The following is a 22219-nucleotide window of genomic DNA, read 5'->3' on the forward strand; positions in this document are numbered from 1 at the left end:
CAGCAGAAACGAGCCTGCCTTGCACAACAGACACTGGTTAAAATGCAGAGCGGAGAGGCTTTTCCTGTTTGCACAGGCACTTCCCAGACAGAAGGAGCCACTGGTCCCAGCTCCGAGAACAACTGGTCCAAACAGCAGCACATTAAATGCACCAAAGGCCCTGGGGGCAGGCAGCATATCCTGAACTCTCCTCTACCTCATCTCCAACTGTTCTTCAGAAGAAAGAACTGCAAAGACACAAACAATCCCATGGGCATGCATTTGTGGTGAGTTTCAAGAGTGTCTCAAGGAGCGTCAGCAGAAGAACATCCAGCTTCTACATTTAGGTTTGAGCTGCATATTGAGCTGGTCACTGCTGCAAGACGAGGACATTTCCAGTCATGCTCAGCAACAGAGAAAGATAACAATAGATTTGTACTGAGATTAAGGGGCTCTTCTTTCTACTGCCCATTCTGGCAACACATTAAACACCCCTCTGCAAAGTGATGGGCAATAAAATTCTTTCTTGACATCACAGGAACACTTGAGACTAAGTTAATTGAGTCAGGGCCTTGGTCTTTTTGCAAATCAAATGAAGGACAGGATATATACAAGGTAGACAGTTTACATGAACAATGTTATGACATTTTTTTAAATCAGGCTTTTTCCCTTGTGTACTCAATACTACTAAATTTTGCCTTGTCCTGTGGAAAGCACACAAGGTTAGATGCAAAACAAGGTCTTCTCCCACACTTGATGTTACACTGGCAGTGCTAGATTCCTTGCTGCTCATCTTCCCACACCTGGGGATGTTCCATGAGTACCCCACTGTTCCCCATCCACTCCATGTCACACTCTAATAAAGAAAACCAATTTATCGCTGTTACTACCACTTCCCAGTTCTTGTGCCGCTGAGGAGGCACCACAAACAAAAGTGAACAACACGCAACTGCTCTGTTTGCGTGTCCTGAGGACTGGCTCTGTGCGCTGGTGCCTGAAGAACAAGCACATTGCAAAAGCATTATGTTTCCAGTGGCAAGATGGATGGGAAAAGCGCCAGCCACTAGCTGTAACCCTTTTGTCATGCCAATTGCTGGCTGCTATGAGGATGTACGTTAGATACCTCCTTAGAAAAGAGCTCTGCATCTCATCCTTCCAGATGGAGGAGGAATGATTCATAAGCACACAAGCAATGCTAGAATGACGGCTGAAGAGAAAACATTTGCTTTTTGTTTTCCATTTTGTGTTACAGACATGCTCGGGGCCTTAATCGCATCAAAGATTGAACTGAAGACGATGACACTTTGTGCCCCAAGGAATGCATGTGCAAAACCCCAATGCTACTTCTCACTGGTCTTGTCAAGCCTCATGTTGCATGCGCACACCTCACGTGCCTTGTTCCCCTGCTTTCTCATTTTCACAGCATTTCTCTGCATAGAACATGACAGAATAACTCCACTTACACAGCCATCACATCGTGCAATGACAAATGCAGGGGAAAGCATCCAAGAGACCGATCAGGTGTCAGGAGCTCTAAACTGACCAAGGACTGACTTGTAATGCAGAAGCAAAGCAAAGGACCTCTTTTCTTTCCAGACACACCAGGGACCCAAATGCACACATTGACTAGGCCTAGATGGCTGATAAATGCAGAGCAGACAGAAGGCTCGGCAGTCAGAGCACTTGTCTGCACGGTGCCCGTTTCTTTCATGGAGGCCACTGTGCATATCCTCCTGCCCACTTCACCTGCACAGCACCTTTGCCACATACTGGCGCTCCTCTCAAGGGCCCTGTGTCCCATGAATCTTTCTGTTTCTCAGTACTAACCTGTAAACTGCCACCTATTTACTTTCCTCTGCCTCTCTCAGATTTCTGAATTCCTTGGAGCAGAGATTATCCATAAGCACCTGGCATATCCTGAGTCTTACTGCAAGTAAATAAACAAACAGCAATGCATAAGTACACAATATATACATTAAGCCAGGCATACAGCAGTCATCTCTGACAACAAAAGTAAGGGCGGTAGCTTCTCCCTACAGACAGTGGTAGAAAATTTACACTTTGGAGTATATCCACTGACCAGGAAAAACATCAGATTCGCCTTCCCTGCCACCCACTTCCCTCCTTCCCCCATCACATGATCCATTTCTGAAATCCATGCCCCACTTTTTATTATAAGTTATTCTAATCAGTTTTGTGGCATGGCAAAAATCCAGCATAACCTTCAGAAATATGCATGCACACATTGGCTATACAGCTTCTTCATTTCATAGGAGCCTTTCACAACAGCCTGGTGCAGAGTCTGGGAGGATTTGGCAACCTTTCTTAGCAGCACCCCCATGGTGGTGACCCTTTCCTAAAGGGCGCTAAGATGCTACGCTACTTCCTCTCTTTGTAAAGGAAGGACTCTTCCTTAATCTCTCGTTAAAGACAAGAAAAAGTGTTCAAGCGGGGATTTTTTCTCTGCTGTTTTTCAGGTTGAAGAAGTGTGATTTGGGGGCAGTAAGGGGTCTAGAAATAACATCTGCAGTCTGATGCAGAAGACCTTCTTTCCTACCCCACCCTCTTCTGAATTGAAAGATGTAAGATAAGCTGGGCAATTGCTCCAACTCCTTCAGAATCAGGTTTCAAGTGGGGAAGAAAGGGTAAGGAAAAAGAAAAAAAAGAAAAATAAAAAACACAGAAAGGCCCCAGAGATGATAAAGGTTCGTAACTTTTCTTGGGTAAGGAGCACAGGCTACTTTCGTAGCTCTTGAAAGAAGCCCTACACAGTTGTTCACTCATGCTGCAACAGCTCCAGAAAAAATCTGGATCTGTGGCTTTCCCATAAAACTAATAAGGAGGTCTGAACCCCACTCTGGGGAGGGAGAATAAAAAAAAAAAAAAACAACAACAAGCAATTTAAGCACAAAGCACTACCATCTTGTTAAATAATATGTTAAGAACTCATCTGCAAGTCTGTCTTGGCCAATGAGGGACATAAATCAGGAAGACACAGTAATACTCCCTAGCATGCAATTAGTCACTGCTGAAAGCACTTTAACTCTGGATTTCTTGGATTATAACATTTCAAACACTGTTGTTTCATAGGAGTGACATGCTAGGTGTCCAAACACCACAATCAAATTTTGCTACCAGGACATTCGGGCAATGGATTATCACAGCAAAGGAAATGGATATTTTATTCTGAACAAGGGAAGACTATCTGGTTTTGAACATGGCAGGGGACAGAATAGAAGACTATACCCAAGATTTTTTTTTCCTCCCCTCTTTTGGCCTTTCCAAGATAGGAATGCCACAAAAATCTGCCAATCTGAAAGACAGAGTGCCTTTCCCTACAATTTTCACTGTAATATCTGAAAACAGGGAATAAATTTAAAATATTCCAAATCAAAGGGCAGTTAAGACAGCCTTTTTGCATTGGCTGAGTGCTGGAAGGGTGCCCTGGGCATTTTCCCATTGCATATCTGGCTGCTAACTCTTTCACTTGATACCAGGCAACAACCATCACCGGGCCTAGAGATATCAGCTCCGTTTAGAAACTTTACTATCAGATATGTTCCCTCTCACAGGAAGGAGGGCCACTTACCTTCCAAAACCTTCAAATTAGCAGGTTCAGCAAAAGATTGGTGTGTTGCTTTAAAAAGGTTTAACAGTTTAAAGGTTCTCTTAAAAAGGCTACAGCTTTTACCCTTACATCACCACAGAAAACCTTTATACCTTAGTTCTCACATTGTATCACAAACCAATTATTAGCTTTTTTAACTTCACTAACCTTGTTTGGTCTTTGTTTTTTAAAGAGTATTTTGGTACCTTCAACACCTACATATGTACTTTTTGGTGCATGGTATTCAGGAGGCCCTGATTCTGACCTCAATTTCTTTGGCAAGAGACAAATATTCCAGCAGAGAATGAGGGAAAACACTCTAAGTCTTAATAACATCCCTGTGATGAGAGGTCACTAGTAGCCATGACATATTAAAGATGAGAAAAGACTAAAACAGAGAAGACAGCCAAATAAATAGAAGAACAAAAAAAAAAAATAGAACCGAGCTCCACAAAGCATAGAAGAAGCAAAAAACCTGCTTTGCTACAGCACAGGGCACGTGTCTGAAGCTGATGACACCTGAGTATTATTCCTGGCTGTGGTCCTGACTCCTTCTGGATGACTGCACCAAGTCATGTCACACCTCCAACAGCCTCTCCCTTCACGTTTTCCTCTTGGACTACAGGTCAGCAGTGGTGAACCTTTTCCTTGCCAAGTGCAGAGGACACTAAATATTGCTGGCATCCCGCACCTCAACATGTGCCTTAGTACTACATGACAGCAGCACAATGGCTCTCCATACCAAAAACTGAGAAGTGTGGGCCACAGAAAACAGGAGCTGGATGCCAGTCCACCCAGATTTCACATTCCCACTGTAAGCTTTTTAAGGAAGGATCAGTTGCTATTTATTTGTACCCTGTGTAGAGCAGTGTTATTCAGAGCTGTTGATGTGATTCTATAAGCAAGCAGCAACACTGGTAGTTGATTAAGACTAGAAAGAACAACAACAAATGGAGGAAAAAAAATTGGCTGGAAAGAAGTGGAGTGAATCAAAAACAACAACAGAAAAGGAATTCTGTAGGACAGAAAGAAGGAAAGCAGACAATGAAAAGATACTTAGAAGAAAGGAAACTAAAAAAAGATAACCAAAAGTAAAAAAGGCATCCACAGGAATATCTGACTTCATTTCAACAAAAAACAGGGTGTGTTTTTTTTTTAAATGAGAATTTTGAATTTCGATAATCAAACAAGCAGTGTCTTATTTTGCCCCACAGCAAATATATGAATATAGACTTTTACATTTTAAAGAGGAAGAATCCAAGCTCTCAATGCACTTGTCCTCAGAGCTAATGCTTTAACCACATTAGTAACAGCTTATGAAAAGACAGCAAAGTGACTACAATTCCTTCTCTATCTAGAAGCTATTTTTTCAAAGTCACCATCACTACTGTAATTTTGCAGTTATGAAAGACTTTATCCTCATTATTTCTTGGGACCTTCCTCCCTAATTCACATAATAGGAGCTAAAAAGGTTTGGTTCAGGTTCAGACGAGATCTCTTCATCCCTGGGTTTTTTTTCATTTCTGTGTTCTTAAACTGTCCTTAACTGGATACTCGTGGTGATGCCAGAGATACGAAGTACTGTGGATGACTACAACTACAGGCAAATATTTTAAGAATCAGGAATTTACTTGCATACTACATTACTCCAACTCCCCCGCCCTTCCTGTGACTTCACCTGCTCATAATCATTAGAAAGCAGAGTGTCATTTCTAAGCTGTAGTTGAGCACTGAAAGCACCATGCTGGCCCTCACTGGCTCTATTTAATTAGAGATTAGCAGAAACAATAAAGCATAGGGAGAATATAAACATAATGTTGCCAGTTTCTCAGTAAAAAGGTTTGGGTTACCAAAGAGATAAGAGGAAGGCTGCCTATTTTATCTGTGCAGCCGGACCGGCAAGTTTACATTCACTGGAACCACGCCCCCATCAGAATTCCCTCTGAAATGTCAACACAAACCATATTATTAATTTTCCAAGTTGCTGACCTTTACTGTTGCCTGCATCATAAACCCAGCATTTTGAACTCTTTCTGTTCATACAAGAACATGCTCTGCACGCCTCACGAAAGCCGAGCTCCGTACACATGCTGCTCGCATGGCACAAGACAGACGTTCGCTGCAGCGTTCCTGAAGAAGCTGCAGAGTTGGACCTTCCTAGTTCCATAAAGTCTGCCGGATCACCATTGGTTATGCTATCCACCACTAAGGCAGCCCGGTTCCCCTCAAAGCTCTTAATGTATCTTTGCTTGAATAAAATGTGTCAGAGTATTTTGTGAAGGGTTGTAGCATGCAGATATTCTAAAATAAAATAATTTGATTATGAACTTAAGTTTAATTCTCAATCAGGAAGAAGGAAAAACAACAACCCATAAAGTCCTTGGATTCGAAGACAACCATTCCCATTTACTGTTCCTCCCAATTAAAATGTTTTTATATAGATCATCAGAACTTAAGGTATCATACGTGTTACACAGTGCTCAACATAAGGCTGTCGATCTGTCATTTCTCTGCAAGCACTTAATGTGATGAATGATCTGATTACTTGTCTTTCTGGTATAAAAGCAGGAGAAGCTTTGAGACAAAGAAATAAAGGCCAATGCATATTACAGATCTTACAGTGATTAATATCAGCCCTCCTGACTCACATATCTGAAAACAGTTAAGGTCACTACTTCTTTTTTATTTTTACTGTGGATTTCAGTATGTCTCATCAGCACCCTCCAAACACTTGAGATAATTTAATTTAAAGCAGAAACAGGAATGTCAGGAACATACAGCATTTAGGTTACAATAAACAATGCCACACCAGCATGTCATAAGAAAAATAAGTGACCTTCACTCTTGTCTCTGCTGACAGACCGACACACTTGAAGCCACTTGCAGGCCAGGATGTTAGTGTGATTTCTGGAAGATAATCTAATAAATAAAGGTTTAAAAGAGTTAAAAAAAGACTACTTATTGTCTGAACTGAAAAACCTGCCTTTCCAAATCAACTAATGGTTTGGCAAGCGTACACGAAAGGCAGACAAACAAATAGCATCTTTTCCTTTAAACATGGAATCTGCAATAAGAAAGAAATCAGCGTTTTATTGATTTCCATAATACCATCTCTACAGCTTAACAAACTCACTCAGCTGCTAATGCTAATTCACTGATGCTATGGAGCCTTCCCATATAATTATACACCCTCCACTTCGCTGAGCCCCAGGGCGCTGTTTCTAACTTTCCAGAGGACCACTGCACTGAAAGTAGAAACAAAAAAACCCTCTCTTTCATTACCCAAAGCAAACTGCAAACCAAATTTTCCTTATTTAAATGGGAAATTAGAGAGACTTAATTTTTAAGACAGAGAATAGTCTGCCAGTCTGCGTATATTTTCAGGCTTGATATCGTGACAACAAATTCTCATGTAAACTCTTCTCCCCACCCCGGTTTTTTTTTTTCTTCCTGAGAGTACGCAACAATGCAACGACGTATAAATATTGCAACAATTACAATTTCTAGGGAGAGATTTTAAAGTCCTTCTCAGCTCAGAAGTGTTTCAAGGGGGTGATTCAGAATCAGACATAGAGACTTTTGTGAATGTCACTATAATTAACATTTTAAAAAAATTGTAAAATGCTATCATTGCTATAGGGAATATTTTATAACCGAATGTATATTTCAAAGATATTTTTGAGAAGTTTTTCTTTAAAAAAACCCACCCTTGTACACCTTCTAAACCAAATTAAAGGAAGATACCTTCTCAAGAGTTAAAATCCAAAATGTCCTAAATAATTAATGAAGTAAACGCTGCCATTTTTTTTCTCAATTTCTCAAACAAATTCAGCAGTCCACAACCAAGCAGACAGCTCCAGTGTACTTCAGTGTGAGTTTTGCTCAATTCGGGACTGCAGAATTTGGCCCAATTAATCTAGTACTGTCTATCTGGAAAGAACGTGGTGTAACTCCGCAGTGTAAACACCCTCCCCGAATGGCTGTACCTAGTCCCCTTTCCTGCTCCCCAGTTTACCCTGCCTTGATATTTCAGATCCAACCGTACTGTATTCACCATCTCCATCAAGATTCAATGTGCCGTTTGAGCTAAAAGAGCTTAATTTTGCTATGGTTTCCCATGCATATATTAATTTGGAACCGGTTAATCTATTTCCTCTGAGAATGGTGAAATGTGTGGATTTTTGTTCAACAAACAAACAAGTTGACAGTATCAATACAGAGTTGGAGAGCCTCTAAAAACAATCTAGTTTGCATAATTAATGTTAATTACAATAACATCTCAATCAGTGACACAAAAGCTTAGCAATGAACACAGTCATACAAGGAAGTGAAAACATGAAACAAACATGAAAGAATTGTGTCTTGTTCTGAAAGAGTATCAAGCAAACTTTCAAGACATTTATAAATAACATAAAGGCAGAAGACAGTTCTGCTTTGTTAGACATATTTTCTTTACGGGCTGCTTAGTACGGAGCTTTCTTCTGAGATTGTAATAAGACAGTGGATCTGAGCTGTGGACACACCAGATAATATTATCTTTCTACAACATCACATCCAAGCCATTATCAACTGCTTTAAAGAAAAACAACCGAGGGCCTGATCCTGCTGCCAGTGATTTCAATAGCAAACATTTAAACAATGTGATGTGAATGTTTGGGGGTGGGGGGTGGTTCTGGAGAAGGAGGGGAAAAAAAAAAAAAAAAACAAACCAAAAACCACCCCAACTTGAACACCGCATGTAGGTATGGATTCCCTCAGGCACAGAGGAATTTCAGGACAAGATAATGAATTTTTCAACAATCTTTTTCCTACTTTCCATAGCAACAAGGGAAAGCTAAACACACAGAAAACTTACCTGCCTGTTTCACTGGTAGCACAGAAGTCTTAAACAGGGCTTTTAGGGTACGGTCACTTAACAGAGCAGCTTTACATTTAATCCTCAGAAGTTTTCTTCATGACCCAAGAAAAATAGTTATCCGATATATTCTTATTTCAAGGGAAGGGGGTGGGGGGGAATAGTTACGAAAAAAATAAGCGCCGCTCTACCTCACCCAGATTGGTGCTGTAGTACACAAGTAGTCATACAAGCATCGCAGGGAGTACTTGCGCAGTAAAGTACCACTCAGCGTGAGTAAGGGTGGCGTAATCGGGGCTGATGAGAGAAGGCATCGGAGCTCCTCACGTCACTACTACAAGGGCCTTTCTGAAAACAGGGGTTTCTTGATTACTTTTCACATTAATGCAAATCCACTCCGTTAAAGTTAACGAAGTTACACTGGTGCTAAACTATTACCAGAGGAGAAGCAGGCCCACTTCATATTGATTTAAGACCTCAAGGACCCCCCCATAAAGGCAAAATAGCCGACATTAAGGAAGTTTGTGGGTTACAGTGGGCAAGATACACCTTGGGATAAGGAGTGATTTTCTACTTGGTATCAATCTCAGGGCTGATTTTTTTTTGTTTCCCTCCCTCTCTTTATAGAGAGAAGCAAGACAAGATTTGCTAAAGACTTCATTTCCTCTAGAAATTCACTGATCTTAAGCATACTTGAGACTACACTTAAGTAGTCACCGACTAAAGCCATACTTTACTACTTATTTAGAAGAGTGCTTGTCTTAAGAAAAGAAACTTCTTGTGGAGGATTCTCATAATGATGCTGGCCTTTCCTCTTAGGAAAAGTTCAGTAGATTTATTTTTCAGATGTCTGAGAAAGCTGATTTTGGAGCGCTGTGAGGTTTGGTAAACCTTCAATTCAGCAATTAGTTTCCATACGATATGAATTACAAAGATTGAGCAATTAATATTAATTACTAAAGCCAGCAAAGTACTAAGGCTTCAGACACCCTGTGTATGGAAATGCTGCTGTACTTGCTGGGGTTTTCCATGTATCTGTTTTATTTTAGCTACCCTGAATGTACAGCACATGGGAACGTACACTACATTCACATTTCTAAAAATACATTATGGAGGGGGAAAAAAAAAAAATCAATAGCAATGAAATAGAGACATAACCGTTCTACATGAAGTGCCCCCAGTATCAATCCAAGCCACCAAAACACCCCACTGCGGACCACAGCTTCGCCCTATGATGGATGGATTTTCCTTCCACACCAAGTCAAGCCCAGGTAATACCGAAATACCTGGGCATGACGGGGTGGGGAGGAGGGATGGTGCACCTGGAAATCAAAAAAGCTGGGTTTCCCTGTTTTTTTTTTTCCCCCGGGGGGACTGTGGCCAGGGCCCGGTCTGGAGGGGTCTGGCCCAGCGGCTGGACCCGGGTGGTTTTTGGGAGACCCTCGTGTCCACCTTCACCCCAGCCTCAACTGCTGTCTCAACCAGGTGGGTGAAGGGGGAGAAAAAAAATAAAACAAAAATCACAATAAAATGTGTCATCGGCAGCATGACACGCATTTGTAGTTGGTAACGACGCCGGGGTTTTATATGTTGTATTTTGTTTTTTGTTTTTTGTTTTTTTTTCCACGTTTCCCCACCACCACCACCTTTCTTTCCCACTCTGAGGGGGAAAAGCGTCTCCTCGGCCGGTGCCAGCCTGCGCTGCGAGGCGACTAGCCCCCAACTTTCAAACACTTGCCAGCCACCGCCGCCTTCCCCGGGCAACCGGGGGCTGCCCTGCCCCTGCCCCTGCCCCTGCCCCAGCCCGACCCGCACCACCCCCCTCCTTAAACCGTCACCCCCCCAACCCAGAAAAGAGCCGGCAAGGCCGTGCCCGGCACTCACCCGCTCCGGGGGGCTCCGCCGCCTTCAGGACCGTTGAGGGAGGCGTTGAGGGGAGCGTGAGGGGTGGCGGGGGGTAATGGAGAGAGGGGGCGCGGGGACACGCACACGGGTGAGGAAATTAAACCGGAGAAAGGGGGCGGGGGGGAATTAATTTAAAACGAGCGTGCGGCGGGGCGCCGGGCTGCGCGACGGAGGCCAGGCGCTGAGGCGGCTGTGCTCTGTCCCATGCCGCTGGGGTGGCCCCGGGCGGCGGCAGCAGCCGAGCTGGGGGGGAAGTTGTGGCCGCGGCCGGCGGGGAGGATGTGACAGCGTGACAAGTACGGCCCGCCAGCCATGTACCGGGGGAGGAGGAGGCGGGGGAGGCGGCCGCCGGCGCGCAGGGGGCCGGGGCAGCCCAGGCAGCGCCGCCCGCCCGCACACGGCATTTAACGGCGCTGACGGGCCTCGCCGTGACTCACACACGGGAGTTAGTCACAGGGCGGGACCGGGGAGAAGGGAGGGGGTGAAGGGGAGGGGAGCTTGCCCCGCCCCCTGGGCCATCAGCCAACCAACGGGACGTCGCGTCTCGGCGGATTGGCGCGTCGGCCGGCCAATGGGAGTGCGGGTCTGCCGGCAGCGCCGGAGCGCCCCCCCCCCCCCCCCCTTCGGCCCAATGAGTCTTCTGAGGACACTGCCGCGAAGTGTTGGGGAGGGACAGTCCCCCTCTTCCCCACCCCGCGGGGCGGGAGCTGCGCCCTGGCCTGCCGCCGCCGGCCAATCGATGTTGAGGATTGGGTTGATGGGCGACCCGGCTCGCCCAATCACAAATGGTGTGAGGGATAGCGTAGGGGGAAAGCGCCTTCTCCCGCCCCCTCCCCGGGAGATGGTCACGCAGGGAGCGGAGGGCGGGGGAGGGAGCGTGACTGGGGCCGGCGGCGCCGCACGGCCCGGGGAGGGGCGTGGGCATCCAGCCGGCCCCGAGGGCGGTGGGGCTCAGCCGGCTCTGGTGTGAGGGCGGGGGTTACCTCAGCGTGGGCGAGCACCGTGGTGGCTAGGGCGGGGGTTACCTCAGTGAGGGGGGGCTGAGGCGGGAGTTACCTCAGCGAGGGGGAGCACCGAGGTGGCCGAGGCTGGGGTTACCTCAGCGAGGCGGGGCGGAGGGAACGGGCCCGGCGCCTGTGAGACCCCGGGGAGGGGACCCGGGGTTGGCTGCCGAGCGGGGTCGGCGGCCGGGAGATGTCCGGGGCGGAGAGGGGCTCGGCCCGGGGCAACGCGGCCCAGCCAAGGTCGTTTCCCGCGGGAGGAAGGAGACCGGAGCTGGGGCCTGCTCCAGGGGAAGCCGGGGCGGCCCCGCTGGCACCGGCCGGGGAAGGGCTGGCCGAGCGCCGGCCGGGAGGTAAAAAGCCTGAAGCGGGGTTGAGGGGAGGCCGATTGCAGCCAGCTCGGCTGTGAAAACCTCAGCTTCCATTGGGGCCCCGCGGTTTGGAAGCGGGACGTTGTGTTTTTCTTGTGTTTGACAGGTGTCACGGCTCAAGATCTGAATATTTCCACTTCCCCACCTTTTCCTCTGTTGGTTGTGTCTGTTGGTTTTGTTTTTTTATTCTGACATTTTTAGAGAACAAAGCTCATCTCGGGTTCCGGTGTGATGTCGAAGTTAGACCAAATGAATGAAAAAAATAAAAGTCATAGTGCTGACAGATGGGTTACAAAGTGCAATTCCTCTTGTGCTGCTGGGGGAAATCGACAGATAGGAGCGGTATCAGTAGTGTGAAAAAGCAACACTGTTTTCACAAGTGCTTATTATTGGAGGAATTTATTTTGGGTAGAGTGAGGAAGTAATGCCCACTAGGAGTTTCCAACAAATACTGGAGCCTTACCAAAAACTTCATCCCGGTGAAGGAAATTAGATGTTCAAATTGTATTTCACTTCTTCATCTCTACTTAGAAACTCTTAAATTAAGACTTGGGTTTTTTTGCAGTAAAAGCATAAAATAGCCGGTACACTTCTGTACGATAATGAGATAACACTATCAGAATAAGGGACTACATTGGCATTTTCCCAGGCTGAAAAAAATACACAGTTTTGTTTGCTTTAAAAACTTGTTCCTTGGACAGAGTGCTATAAATACAGATTATTTTTTTTTCCCTTATTTTGGCACCCACAGTAATTGAAGAGCTGAAAAACTGTAACCTGCAATAATTCGTTCTTGTTTTTCACTTTAGAAATAGTGGGACTAAATACAGGGAGCGAAGATTTCACAGCTCTTCATCTATAACAGTAATGTTAAATCACACACACACAAAAAACCCGTCTTTCAGCGTTGGCTCTTAGCATCTCAGGCATCATCCTGCCAGCTGTCCATAGTGTCCTGCAAGAAATCCGGGATGGACGGTACTCAAATTGCTCTAACATGAAAGGGGAAGAAAAATGAAGACCAGCAAGGCTGTAATGTTGGGGGAAAAATGGAGAGGGGAAAAAAAAAAAATGGTGGCGTGCAGCTTTGGTGGGGTTTCAGTGGGATTTTTTTTCCTTCATCAAAGACAGAGCAGGAGGGGGGGTCTTAGGCCTTCTCAAGCATCTAGCACTGGCACACAGTGAATTTTAAGAAATTAGCTGTATTATTTTGTAAGGTTTTTTCCAACATGACCTTCATCACACTGGGGCTTGGGGGAGTTTTCCTTACATGCAGAATTCCTCGGGCAGTGGCGCTGCTCTGCTCATCAGCTGCATAAAGCCATAAATCTTTCAATTCTAAGATAAAATTGGGAAAATAACGATGTTTAATAACTACCCCATCTTCCCTGCTCCTTCAGCCTGCTTTGAAAGCATCTGAAGGCTTCCCCACCCCGACTGGCGCGTTCATAAAACTTTGAGGATTTGTTGACTAATATTTCCTTTCCCATTGGAATCTGCTGAGCTCTGCTATTGTAAATGCTCTTGCTTTAACTGCTCTTGGATTAGAATAAACTGAATCCACCCTATTGTTATTTTATTGCATTTTATTTTACGCGTACTGCATTTTGCTCTTCTTTGGAGTGTTTGGCTGTTTGCATTAAGATTGATGAAAATGAACTTGCGTTTTGTTTGGCAGAGCCCTGTTTCCACTGAAGCCCAAAATGTAAGGATTAATTTCAGCTAATCACTGGGAATAACAAAGGATTTTAGTGAGTGATCCCCGTATATGAATTGATAGCAAAAGCAGAGAATGTAAGATCTGGGGGTCGTTTGCAGTTTTGTTTGGTTTGTTTTTTTTTTTTCTTCTTTTCCTGCCATAGGTTAAAATACTTGGAAGATTCTGCAACCTGCAGCAATGCTCGCACACAGATTCCTGCTCAGCAACTTCTGAATGCTCTCAAAAGAGGGCTTTGCGTCGGGTTCGGTGCAATTTGGCAAATAACATGAAGAACAGAGTATTTACTATTCAATGATAGCGAGATAAATATATATACGCATGCACGCACACACACACACCCCCTCTTCAAAGAACCGAAAGGGGTGGGAATTTCAGGGTAGACGGTCTTTTTTTGTGGTTGTATCTTCTTTAACAGCAATATTCTAACGGAATTGAGGCAGAAATGGAGCTTGCAGATTTGGTCACGATTGCTTCTGGGGGGCGAAAGTCTACAAGCAATCATCCCGCTCCGCCGCTACAACCTACTGCGGGGGCTCCGCGTGCCCACGTGCTCCCAGAGACAGCAACCGAGCTAATATTTCATATCATCGCCGCGCTGCAGCTTTCCCAATAAACAGCAGTTTTTCTTCAGGGCCGGCGCCGGCGAGGAAGCAATTATCTGGCGATCTCGGCTTTTACTTTTAAAAGAATCTCAATTTCGCAGTGACAGAGAAAAGTTTGAAAACACGGCCCGCTGCCCAAGGTGATTTCTCTTTGGGGCTGGTTTGTTTTTTTTTTGTTTTTTGCGCGTTTGGTTGGTTTGGGCCAGTTGTTTAGGGGCGCGTTTGCCTCGGCTCAACCGAGACGAGCTACTCTTTAGTTAGGCTGGGTTTAGAAATTACAGCATTTACGCTGAACTCCTTCAAAAACTGGTTACAATTAAACTAGAGTCGGAAGGCATGTATCGTGTTCAAGGGAACACTTGCTAAAAATACTCTTTTGAGCGTGCCTGGTGGATAGCTTCCACGCAAAGACCTCCGAGCCTGGCTTTTTTACCGCACGATAGCTGTTTACAAAATCAGGTTGTTTAGTTAGTTATTGACCTCGGGGAATACCTTTAAAAACCTGCAAATACTCACTTATATATGAATAAAAGCAGTGAATTTCCTTCAGCTGTATTTGCTTTTCGAAAACATTCCAGTCAATTAGATTAGCGGCTAGAAATGTTTATGGAAAGAATTTTAAGCCCATTTTAGAGGGTATTCATGGAAAGCAAAATTTTTATCTCAAAAACACAGTCATCTTACCGGGTGTTAATTTATGTTTGTCAAGTCAGGGAAATGCAAACCAGTATTATACGTCTGATTTGTTCAGGTCATGTATCTCTCCTGTTTATCCAGCCCTGGTCTCTTTTTCGGCCGTTAACTGCTTCCGATTCCTCTGCTGTGCCAGGGATGGAAAATGTAACATTTTATTTGTTCGCTTCACACCTTCTGCATTTCCCTCTGAACAGAGGGCTCCTTTCTTGAGCAACAGTGAAAGCAAACCGCTATCACAAAGCAAACTTGGGGCCCCGGAATATAAAACCGCTCCCTGCAATACTTAAATTCCTTTGAAAACCATCCTCTGCCATATGTCTATAAACACTGTCCAGCTGCAACGAGCTTCTAGATTCTTGGAGACCATCTGAATTTAGCAAAGAAATAACAACGCTGTGTGCTGAGATAGAGTCAGTTGCCATTTTAAACCTTTCATGGTAGATCTTCAGATACTTTTTATTCTTTCTCTCTTGGCAATTGTTCGGTAGAACTGGGAACAAAGGTGTAATATACTTACTTTTCTTAAACGAGGTTCATCTTTCTAAATGGTTATATGAAAATTATTGGGTTTATTACAGGACATACAATATAATTGTGCAGTTTAAAAGGCTGAGATTTAAGTTCAATGTCATTCCTACTGCCACATTATCAGGCTAATGTGCGTGCTCCAGCAGTTCAGCTTTGTGTTCCTGATCCCTTCGCTTAGCAAATGGCCCAGAGAGGAGATCCAGAGCTCTTCTTGCAAGAAAACAGACCTTCCTTTACCTAAAGGGGAAAAAAAAAAAAAATCTCAAACAGTTTTTATCTCAAAAGCGTACTGTTTACACGCGGGTTTGTAAGCTGCCCCTACACCTTACACCATGCCACTTCTGCTGGTTAACACTTTCGGCTGTCCGAGCTCACTGTGTCTCTGCACAGCACTGTCAAACACCAACTTTTCAAGTAATTTTAGAAGTCAAATCACTTCAAACATCTTGTGAGTCCTTCTGCTCAATCAGCTTTATTGCCTGGTTTACAAACATTTCTGATCTAATAAGTGAATGTATAATGCGCCGAGTTGCTTGTATTATTGCATTACCAGAAACCATGTGGCATTTATTATATAAAAATACAATACTGAACACTTCACTCTTAAGTCCGAAGTCCGAACCACAGTTTAAACATCATCTTTTCCCCCCCCCCATATTTATCATAAAAACTAGCAGAACTTTCACACTTTTAAATGCCTAATGGGTATTTGTTTCCAGACTTCCCCAGCCAAGTGCGCCAGAAGCATTAGGATTACCTGCAGCACCTCCGTATTGCCGGCTGCCATCTCAGCTGTTAAGGCCGTTAAAGGCAGAGGCCTTAAGGGTTTTCCTGCTTAGGAATGGAGCGGCAGAACCGGGATGCCAACAAAAATGCACGAAATAATAGCAGTGAACCAAACGCACTTCCTCTGTCGAACGCCAAGTGCTAGGTACTTGTAGCAGGGATGCTCTCGTGTGGTCCCTGAGAACAGGATTTTGTTGTAGGAAATACCCGGTGAGAAAATTTTGAACACAAAAGTTTGAGGAAACTAAGCTGCTTGTGGACAAGCGTGCTGAATTCAAGAGTAAATTACACCCTGTGAGGTGTTTGTCCAGCTCAAGTTGCAAGTCCCTCAAAATCAGGATTTTATCATAGGATAGCTACCAGACATTCATTGTGAGCCGCGACCACCGATTCCTTACACATCGCTGCTGGCAGAAAGTGGGGTATAAATGAAAGGAACAGTTTTAGTCATATGGCAATTGGGCAAAGTGCTTTTACATCTTAATTGTGCTGCAGAAAGGTCAAGGCTGCATCTGTTTCGGTGGAGGGATAATTTGCTTTTATGGTTTATGAATGTGCTTCTCCAACACTGAAGAACCAAGAACTGGAGAATAAAACAAAATTTTCCTGCGTAGGCTGACAGTTCTGATCCACTTTTAAAACAGCCCTCTGGAGGCTTCCTGAAATTTTACCGGCTTATCCCACATTTCCAGGGTGACTGTGAGGTTCTTAAGGCACAGCTGGAGCACCTCCAGGTTGAGAAGGATGCAAAAATCATAGAATCACAGAATGGTTTGAGTTGGAAGGAGCCTTGAAGATCATCTAGTTCCAACCCCCTGCCGTGGGCAGGGACACCTCCCACTAGACCAGGCTGCTCAAAGCTGGCATCTCTGCAGGCCTCAACCCTCCCCGAGGGATGTGGCTGGATTTGGTGCTCTATATGCCTCCCCGGCAGCGGGAGACAGCCCTGGAGCCTGCCAGTCTGAATAGGAGCAGGGCACCATACAAAAATCGAGAGGTAAAGTGATTTACTTTACTTAAGGATAAGACTCCTCTCTCCCAAGAAGACACTCCTGCGCCCCTTGATTGCTTTATCTCTGCGGGTGCTGATGGAGCTGCAAGGAACTCAGTCTCTCAGGCAGGGCAATGGTTAATTCAACAAGAAAGCAGAAGGAAAATGTCTTGCTGCAGATTTAATTCCCACAGTTGTCCTTGCTTACCTCTGTTGTAAACCTGAGGGCCTGCATGCAGGCGGGAATGTCTCTGTTAGAAATGCTTCTGACAATAAATATTGTGAAAATCAGCATTGCTTTGTTAAAAAAAGAATGGATGTGCACCTCCAGTGACCTCTATTTTTCACTTCACTGGAGTGATTATAAATGGCTTTACTTCTCCATCAATGCCTTTGCCGTGGACACTGTTCATTGTTTTTACCTCGCTGCCCATACCCAGGTATGCGGAATTTTTCACTCACGTTTCCAAATGCCGCCTTTGCCCCGAGCTGGGATGGACTGTGCTCCTGCAACAGTAATTTAAAACTTATTGCTATGGTTATCTATGCTGAAGAAGTGCCCAGGATTGACGCACAGGTACTGCACTGACCATTTCCATGCTCAGCTTGGTCCTCATCGACCAGCATGGGACCAGGGCAGGGGCTGGAGAGATGTGTGCGTGAAATAGGGTGCTGGGCCAGCACCCAGTGGATCATAGAATCATGGAATGGTTTGAGTTGGAAGCAACCTTGAAGATCATCTACTTTCAACCCCCCTGCCATAGGCAGGGACACCTCCCACCAGGCCAGGTTGCTCAAAGCCCCATCCAGCCTGGCCTTGAACACCTCCAGGGATGGGGCAGCCACAGCTGCTCTGGGCAACCTGGGCCAGTGTCTCACCACCCTCACAGGAAAGAATTGCTTCCTGATATCTAATCTAAATCTCCCCTCTTTCAGTTTAAAACCGTTACCCCTTGACCTATCGCTCCAGTGCCTGATCCAGAGTCCCTCCCCACCTTTCCTGTAGCCCCTTCAGGTACTGGAAGGCCGCTATAAGCTCTCCCTGGAGCCTTCTCTTCTCCAGTCTGGAGAACCCCAACTCTCTCAGCCTGTCCTCACAGCAGAGGTGCTCCAGCCCTCTGAGCATCTTCAGATCCTTCAGAGAGTGATCATCTTCAGATCGAATCCTTCAGAGAGTGAGCGTGGGAGCTGTAGGGTGGCCCTGTGGTCAGGAGAGCATCAGAAGATGTTGTGGGCCAAAATAAGGGTCAGGGCTCAGCGTGGGTATATGGGAAGAGTCACACAGGGAAGTGCTTGGCAGGAATCAGGGGAAATTTGCAGAGCTCAATAGAGAGGTCTCCCCCTCTCTGGGCTTTATCCAGCCCTGCCAAGGAATAGCCGAGCCAATGCCAGGAACTGGAAAGTGAAACCGCACAAAGACAGAGACGGCGGGGGGGGGGAGCAAAAAGAGAAAGAAATCCAAGCTGAAAACCTGGGACAAAAGAACACCAGAGTGAAAAGCTGATGCACTGGAAATAATTTATTCAGACTGAATCCACTGTGTGATTCCAATAGTGGAGGGGCAGGATCCTTGCCGTGCTCGGGAATGTTGCGCTTGGATCTCACCGGTTTATTTACAGCTTTTCTTTTGCTCCCCCTCCTGCACTGAGCTGAAGCCAGCGAGCGAGACGGAGGGAGGTGGGGAGAAAAAGAGAGGCAGAGAACCTTCTGCGGTCGGCAGGGGCCTATAAATAGCTGGTGAAGTCTTCTAATACCAATAGGGTGCGTCATTATGGCCCTCCCCAGCTCTGATCAGCAGCAGCCATGCCAGCGGGAGCTGCAGCAGCACCCAGAGCCGAGCAGCTGGGCTTGGCACGGGACTGAGATGGGAGAGGGAGGCCAGGAGGTGCAAGGGGGGAAAAGGAGGGAAAAAAATGAGCCACACGTCCTTACGAGTCATCTCACACGAGAATTGCAAAGCGTATTTTGATTCTTGCTCTCTTGGCCGCCCAGTAGGCACTGGGGGAATGCCTCTTCCCGGAATAAATGGGCATCTGAGGTCTGTCTCTCTGCCTGACTTGGATGTTGGGGGGATTTCTGAAGTCCTGCCTCCCCCACTTCGCTCCTCCTCACCCTATAGTAGGAGTCAGAGGAGGAAGAAGAGGTGATGGAGTAAGCTCAGCAAGATGGGCAGACTGGATCCGTGCCACCAGCCAGTGACTCCTTCTCCACAGGTTAAGTGTTGCTCTCAGAGGTGACTACAGGCAAAAGTTTGAGGGATGCTAGAGGGGATTTCTAGCCCAAATTTCCCCTCCTTGTCACCACCACCCCACACCGCTGGAGGTAACCCTTTTGTAAATAAGGCTGTTGCTCCTGCCTGGTCTTTTTAAACCATCGCTGTCTGATCCGGATTTCAGGGCTGGGGTGTTAGAGGACCTGGTGCCTTCATTTTCTGAGCTCCTGCTCTCAGCCCCAGAGCAGCAAGCTATGGTAAAGGACTTCTTGCAAAGAACCTATATCTAAGACAGTATAAAACACTTGCATAAATGTGGGGAGAGTATTTTTATACTAATTAAAATGAGACACCAGTCATTTTTCCCTTTTTTTTTTTTTTCCACACTGCTATATTTTTTGAGCATCCTGACCTGCTTTATTTCAATCGCTTCTCTTCTCCATCTGCTTTGTGTCCCTTCTTTGCTCCTTGGAAGGTTTTGCAAACTCGGATGCAATTTGATGTATATCTCCAGGAGTGCAGTTAATGGACATCTCTTTATCAGACACTGGTTTCAGCAACTTACGCCACTGATAAAAGGGTGAGGATGGACTGGCCAAATCTCACAGTTTTCAACCCTCTTCCAGAAGAAATTTTTCATCACGATGTGTCGTGGTAACTGCTGATGTCAATCCAACGGAAATAAGTGGGGTAACCCACTGGCAAATTCTTCCTATCTGTGTCTACTTGCTGGAAAATTGACCTGTTAAACAAAAAGACGCCAGGCTGACAGAGGCAGGTCTCTGCCGAGCCCATGCTGTCAGATATGTTCCTTTTCACGGAAGAGGGAAAATTCTCCCAGATCGGGGGCTCTTCGTGGGGTCTACCAGCACCGCATCAATGTCCGGTGGAGGAACCACCTCTCTGTGAAATTGCACCACATCCAGCAACGGGAGACCCCTCCAGGCACCCTAATTCCCTAAATTTCCTGAAGATGTTGATGCCCCAGTGCAGTATGGTGTTGGCTAAGAGCAGCCTCTGCAAGAGGAGACGCAGCTCTCCATGGATGTTTGAAACCCGGCGGCTTTATCGGTATGAAACCCAGCAGAGAGAGGGATGAGGACAATTTTTAATCTGTTTGGGTATCGACGGAGGTCGATGGCACTTAAGGAGCAGCACATGGTGGGCTCTGCTGTGTCAGGGGAGACTGCATTGCTTTCAGCAAGGGGTAAAATGCCACTGAGAGAGAGCGAGATCACTCCCATGTAGGAATAACTCACTCCCAAGCTGTGTTTGACTCAGCCTCCCTGTTTTCTCAGTGTCTGAAAAGTTTCAGCTTCAAAACACCTGGGTTTTGTGAGCGTTTTGGAAGGATGCGCGCAGAAAGAACTGGCAATCCTGCCTCCCCCTCCAAAAAAACCACCCTAAAATCCAGTGAATAAAATTCTTGATGTGAAACTTCTGCCTAGGCTGACTTTTAGGAGGAGAGAGTGGATTTGGGAATAATCAGTAAATGATTATAATATAATAACATTATGTTCTAGAAAATATAATTATTATAAATTGAGCTCTGAATGCGGGAGCCAGGCTCACCCTCGGATCTGCTCTTCTGCATCCCTTTGCACCCCAGCCAAGCCCCGTGGGGGTTGCAAGAGCCTGGGACAGAGAAGGTTGGTCCTTGCCCCGTACTCTCCGCAGCAGGCAAACCCCAGTTCTGAGGATGTGGTGTCTTGGGTGCCCACGTCCCACTCTCCGCTTGCATTTTTCCGTTGTGCTGGAAATGTCTTTATCACGTTGATTTGGTCCCCACCTCTGCTCTCAGCAAAATGCAACTGGAGCAAGAGCAGCCTCCCCAGGGAGAACTGTTCAGTCCCGGGGAAACCTCAAACCCCGTTTCCCTGTCCTTGTTAATCCAAAGAAATTTGGGCATGTACATCTTTTCACAGGGAAAAAACCCAACATGTGACTTAAAAGAGATTCTAAACATCTTTTTTTTCGTTTTCTTCCTAACAGGGAGGTCCACACCGGCAACAGGCTTGATAAGAGCTGGGATCTACCTTTCTGAACTGAAATTGTGGGGATTACTCACATGTTTAAAAATAAACCCACGTTGAAATTCCCTTGTTGGATTAAGACCTAAGCCCTGCAATTGTCACTTTTCCCACCAGAGGAAAGTGCCAGTGGCTTAACTAAATATACTGTCTGCCGTTTCCAGATTGTTTCTCTTTCCTCTTTTACTGGAACTCCTCCACGTTTCTCTAAGTTTATTTTACTTTTTGGTTTGCTTTTTTTTTCACCAATTCATCACCTTTCCTGCTACATCCCTTCCCCTCAGCTGTATGTGATCTCTCATCCTGGCCTTTCCACTTCTTCCCCAGCCTTCTTGCTTTGAACTTGGGAGAAACCACCTAAAATATAAACGGTGGAAAAAATTAAAGCCAAATTCACCCCAGAATTCTGTCTCTTCCGTGTCTAACGACATGCCAGAGCTGATAGAAGTTTTTCCCAGGGTTGGGGCAATTTGCTGGTAGGGATTCTCTGAAGTCTAACAAGAGTTGTGCTGACATGCAGCCATTTCCAGGTGGTACGCAGCCTTTGGGAGGAGTCCGATGAAAAAAGTGGACTCATGTTTTTGTCAAACGTGAAGAAGAAACTATGAGCATCAACAAGGAAAAAGCAAGGATTTCACGCGAGTCCAGTGTTTTACTCTGTGCTTATTTTGCTTTGCAATGAAAAATGTTCATGACCAGTTTTTAGAGCGTTTTGGGTTCTGTTTGTTCACCTGGTTTTGCCTCTCTCTCCCTCCAGATTTTCCTTGCTGGAAAAGAAAAGATACTAAATAATAATAAAAAAAAGTAAAAAACTTAAAAAAAAAGAAGGTAAACAGATTACTTTTGAGAAAAGCTTCACAGAAACCCAGAATACTTCCATTAAATCAGAAGTGTAGCGTGGACCAGCACCCCTGCTTCCAGTGTAGTGCTGCCCGT

The 22219-nt window shown here is 45.5% G+C and overlaps 1 protein-coding gene across 4 annotated transcripts in view; it reads right to left on the bottom strand.

Moving 5' to 3' along the window:
* The window catches only part of SERTAD2 (SERTA domain containing 2), an 85783-nt gene extending 75006 nt beyond the window's left edge, over positions 1–10777 (bottom strand). Inside the window, exons 1-2 of one of the 4 annotated variants that reach the window (XM_063328376.1) lie at positions 10326–10777; positions 8638–8785 (exon numbers count right to left, since the gene is read on the bottom strand). In XM_063328376.1, the coding sequence (XP_063184446.1) occupies positions 8638–8669 (32 nt within the window). In that variant the 5' untranslated portion in view covers positions 8670–8785; positions 10326–10777. Of the gene's footprint in view, positions 1–8441; positions 8567–8637; positions 8790–10325 lie in introns of those variants that run through there. The other 3 variants (XM_063328375.1, XM_063328378.1, XM_063328380.1) reach the window with 3 other exon arrangements.
* Positions 10778–22219: the final 11442 nt, after the last annotated feature.

Source organism: Chroicocephalus ridibundus, chromosome 3 (assembly GCF_963924245.1).
Source record: "Chroicocephalus ridibundus chromosome 3, bChrRid1.1, whole genome shotgun sequence".
NCBI lineage: Eukaryota > Metazoa > Chordata > Aves > Charadriiformes > Laridae > Chroicocephalus > Chroicocephalus ridibundus.